Here is a 5,011-nt window from a genome sequence, read left to right as displayed (position 1 = left end):
TTTTTTCAATTTTGTTATGTTGCAGCCTGATACTACAATTGTTTAAAATCATTTTTTTTCTCATTAATCTACACTCCGTACCTCATAATGACAAAGTGAAAACAGAATTTTAGAAATGTGTGTACATTTATTAAAAAGAAAAAAATTAAATAACACATTTACATAAGTATTCAGACCCTTTGCAACAATGCTTGAAATTTAGCTCAGGTGCCTCCCATTTCTCTTGATCATTGCCGAGATGTTTCTACACCTTGATTGGAGTCCACCTGTGGTAAATTAAATTGATTGCACATGATTTGGAAAGGCACACACCTCTCTATAAAAATGCCTCACATCTCAAAATGCATATCAGAGCGAAAACCAAGCCATGAAGTCAAAGGAACAGCCTGCAGAGCTCAGAGACAGGATTGTATCGAGGCACAGATCTGGGGAAGGCTACAAAAAATTTCTGCTGCACTGAAGGTTCCCAAGAGCACAGTGGCTTCCATAATTCTCAAATGGAAGGCGTTTGGCACAACCAGGACTCTTTCAAGAGCTGGTCGCCCAGCCAAACTGAGCAATTGATGGAGAAGGGCCTTGTCTAGACTGGTGACCAAGAACCTGAACTTGACTGTCATTCTAGTTGAGATCCATGATCATATTTGCAGATGGGAGAAACCTTCAGAAGGACAAACAACACTGCAACACTCCACCGATCTGGGCTTTATGGAGGTGTGGCCAAACTCAATCCTTTCCTCAGTGAAGACACATGAAAACACATTTGGAATTTGCAAAACAGCACCTAAAGGACCCTCAGACTCTGAGAAACAAGATTCTCTGGTCTGATGAACCTCAATTCTAAGCATCATGTTTGAAGGAAACCAGCTCTGCTCATCACCTACAGAGTAGCATCCCAAAAATAAAGTGTGCTGGCAGCAGCCTCATGCTGTCGGGGTGTTTCTCAGCAGCAGGGACTGAGAGACTGGTCAGGGTTGAGGAAAAGCTGAATTGAGCAAAGTACAGAGATATCCTCAATGAAAACCTGTTCCACAGCGCTCTGGACCTCAGACTGGGCCGAAGGTTCACCTTCCAACATGACAATGACCCTAAGCTCACAGCCAAGGCAACACAGGAGTGGCTTAGAGACAACTCTGTGAATGTCCTAGAGTGGCCCAGCCAGAACCCTGACTTGAACCCTATCGAACATCTCTGGAGAGACCTGAAAATGGCTGTCCACCGACGGCCCCGTCCAACCTGACTGAGCTTGAGAGGATTTGCAAAGAAGAATGGCAGAAAATCCCCCAATCCAGGTGTGCAAAGCTTGTTGCGTCATACTCAAAAAAAACTTGAGGCTGTAATTGCTGCCAAAGGTGCTTCGACTAAGTTCGGAGTATTTAAGTTTTCTTTTTAATAAATTTACAGACATTTCTAAAATTCTGTTTACACTATGTCATTATGAGGTAGATAGTGTAGATTAATGAGAAAAAAAAGAATTTAAACAATTGTAGTATCAGGCTGCAACATAACAAAATTGAAAAAAGTGAAGGGGGTCTGAATACTTTCTGAATGCACTGTGTGTATATATGGCTGTCCACCGACGGCCCCGTCCAACCTGACTGAGCTTGAGAGGATTTGCAAAGAAGAATGGCAGAAAATCCCCCAATCCAGGTGTGCAAAGCTTGTTGCGTCATACTCAAAAAAAACTTGAGGCTGTAATTGCTGCCAAAGGTGCTTCGACTAAGTTCGGAGTATTTAAGTTTTCTTTTTAATAAATTTACAGACATTTCTAAAATTCTGTTTACACTATGTCATTATGAGGTAGATAGTGTAGATTAATGAGAAAAAAAAGAATTTAAACAATTGTAGTATCAGGCTGCAACATAACAAAATTGAAAAAAGTGAAGGGGGTCTGAATACTTTCTGAATGCACTGTGTGTATATATATATACACGTATGTGTGTGTGTGTATATATATATATATATATTAGTGCTGTCAAATGATTAATCGCGATTAATCGCATTCAAAATAAAAGTATTTGTTTACATAATGTGTGTGTACTGTGTATATTAATTATGTATATATAAATAGACACGCATGTATATATTTAAGAAAAATTTTGTTTATATATTAAATTATATAAATATTTACATGTAAATATTTTCTAAATATTTACTGTATGTGTGTATTTATATATAATAAATATACACAGTACACACACATATATTATATACACACACACACACACATATACTGTATATATACATATATATGTAGACAAAACTACTTAACTGAATATATATATATATATATATATATAATTTAAATTTTTTTCTTATCCTTTTTGCATTCAGACAATAAACATTTTTTAATTGAGGTTAAAACCTAAAAAGTGTGCAGACTCAGTATAATACATATACAGAGTGCCATCTGCTGGTTATTTGTTATAAAGACACATACCTACCTGTTTAATTCTAGTCATGATAATTCATACATAGGCACTATTTACTTTGGTGTAAAAACAATTTCAAGCATTTAATTAGAAGCAGTCAGATCAAAAGGTTTTTAAGTCAAGTGTGTTCAAAACATTTCATTTAGAGTCTCTCTTCCCATCACTGCTTCTAGATGAGCCCTCTGACTTGAGTCCCGGGACCCCTGTCCCAGATGAAGACAGCGTGGTGTTCAGTAAGCTGACGTATTTAGGCTGTGCGTCAGTGAACGCCCCGCGTAGTGAGGTGGAGGCTCTGCGTATGGTCAGCATCCTCCGCAGCCAGTGCCAGATGCCCCTGGACATCACCCTCTCTGTGCCCGGAGTCTCAGAGGGCACCGTCAGGTACGTAAGGAAGCTAACAACAGCAGTAACCAAGAAAATAAATGATGCTAATTGAAAAAGAGGTTAAAGCATTAGAGCCCCACCGATATATAGTTTAGCCAATATTATCGGCCGATATGAGCTTGTCGCCGATATATCGGTATCGGCAAATATGCAGCCGATATGAATTAGTTTTTTTACAGAACATATAACGCAGATTAAATGCTTCTGAATGGTGTAATTAGTTAGTTTGTCCAGCAGAGCAGCGCTCCATTGTTTGCTACTGGCGACCCAGGTCAGTGTAGTGTAGAGATGCGTGGATGAGCTCAAACTTCACCCGAGTCCGCTGCTTCAAATTATCCGCCCGCCACCCACCCGCACCTATATTTGATCGTCACATTACAATGATTCTAATTCTTAGTTTTGCATGATGATATGATTAATGGATGTCTCATTTTTAACAGCAGATTCAGTGACGTTAGAGACTAGAGCTGATCTGCGCATCACGGCACGCGTCTGTGGTGCATTAAAGCCTGTGTTACGGCCACCAGAGCTGATCGCGGCCATTCAGTCAATGCTGGTGTCACATCGGTCACATCACATCTTGCAGTCTATGTATTTTGTTGCGCCGCGCCGCTCGTAGATTAGAACCCATTGTAATCAGTGATGTTGTCACTGGATGCAGTAAACTGATGCCTCGTTCTATTTATGACGTGCTGACACAAAGTTCAAATGATTTTCAACGGTCGCTTTGTTGCGTCCTGTTGCGGTGCAGACACGGTGTCAGCATAGTTTGTCAGTACAGTCAGTAACGTAGCAGATTAAAAAATGTGTATCTTTCTGCAGTCCAATAGACGGCAATGCTGTGGTGGCTTGAGTCTGTTGAATGGTGATTTAACGCTACGTTGTCACCTAGTTGGAGAGACTCAATGCTCAGTAAATAAACAACAATGTCCTCGTATTTTACTCTCACAATGAGCTTATCATATTCGTTTGCTACAGTAGTTGGGCCCTATGATTTCCGCGATGCAGAAAACATGGACGGAATCGCGGAATCCAGCCATAAAAACGGAATTTACTGTATAACGCGGATTTTCATGGAATTTGTCTTATTTTTGATGAATAAATAAAAAACGGGTAACACTTTACTTGAAGGGGTGTGCATAAGACTGACATGACACCTTCATAATCATGACATGACACACGTCATGAATATGAAGGAGGTTTTATGCATTTTTATGACAACTGTCATTAAGTGTCATTTGCTCAGTTATGTCATTTTTAATGCAAATATGACATTATTTGACCTAACCCTAACCGTGAATATTAAACTGCAAAAAGACAATTTAAATACGAATGTTCTGCATGTTCAGTTGATTACCAGAAAATACACAAGACAGAGTTTGTGATTTTTAAAAAAAATTAATTATTATTATTTATTCATTTTAGATGTTTACATTTGAAAAATCTGTGCTTCCTGCATAAACCTGCCCCTGTTGGTTTGGCAGTAGCTTGTTTGGCCTACACAGTTACCTTGTTTAATTTCTTAATTCAAGTTATACATATTTTGTTCTATTTGTGTTATTTAAGTTATTTATACTGTATAAACTTTTATTTATTTTATTTTATTTATACTAAGCGAAGTTTACTGTTAAGTGCACTGATGTTAGACTCATTTTGAATAATAAGTTTATTGTTAAATTGTTAAATACCCTGCCTCCACTACATAGGCCTATGTTTGTCACATCATTAGTAAGGTTCCTCAATAGGTGGCCCGCGAGAGAAAAAAGTTTGGCCCGCGCTAATTTCAAATAATGTGGCATGAAAATTCAAACGCAGCATCAGAAAGCTACATTAACTTACATTGTGTCTACACCGGACGCGAGCGGTGTGGTGTGACGCAATAAAATACAAGAACTCGTTATAATCAGTGATCCTGTCTTGGATGCGGTGCGACACAACAAATCCCCGACAGTAAACTGCTGACTCGTGCTATTTATAACGTACTGACACAACGTTCAAATGATTTGCAATGCTTTGTCGCGTCCAATGTTGATACGATGTGACAGCAAAAACATGACGAGTGTGTAGAAAAGAAAAGTGGACACGGAAAATAGATGATTCAAATGTGAATGGACTGAACAGTTTTGAGTGAGTGAGTGACTGATACCATCTTTGTTATGGAATACACATGTTGGTTCGCAGTGAGTTCACAGTTTTAA

At 38.8% G+C, this 5,011-nt stretch overlaps 1 protein-coding gene across 1 annotated transcript in view; it reads left to right on the top strand.

Moving 5' to 3' along the window:
• Positions 1–5,011, top strand: part of LOC107597667 (rab GTPase-activating protein 1) — a 116,639-nt gene that overhangs the window by 36,415 nt on the left and 75,213 nt on the right. The window contains exon 5 of the mRNA XM_016288831.1: positions 2,603–2,810. Within this exon, the coding sequence (XP_016144317.1) occupies positions 2,603–2,810 (208 nt within the window). The remainder of the gene's footprint in view (positions 1–2,602; positions 2,811–5,011) is intronic.

Source organism: Sinocyclocheilus grahami, unplaced genomic scaffold, assembly GCF_001515645.1.
Source record: "Sinocyclocheilus grahami isolate Dianchi unplaced genomic scaffold, SAMN03320097.WGS_v1.1 scaffold234.1, whole genome shotgun sequence".
Lineage (NCBI taxonomy): Eukaryota > Metazoa > Chordata > Actinopteri > Cypriniformes > Cyprinidae > Sinocyclocheilus > Sinocyclocheilus grahami.
This window is presented reverse-complemented; position numbering and strand designations above follow the sequence as displayed.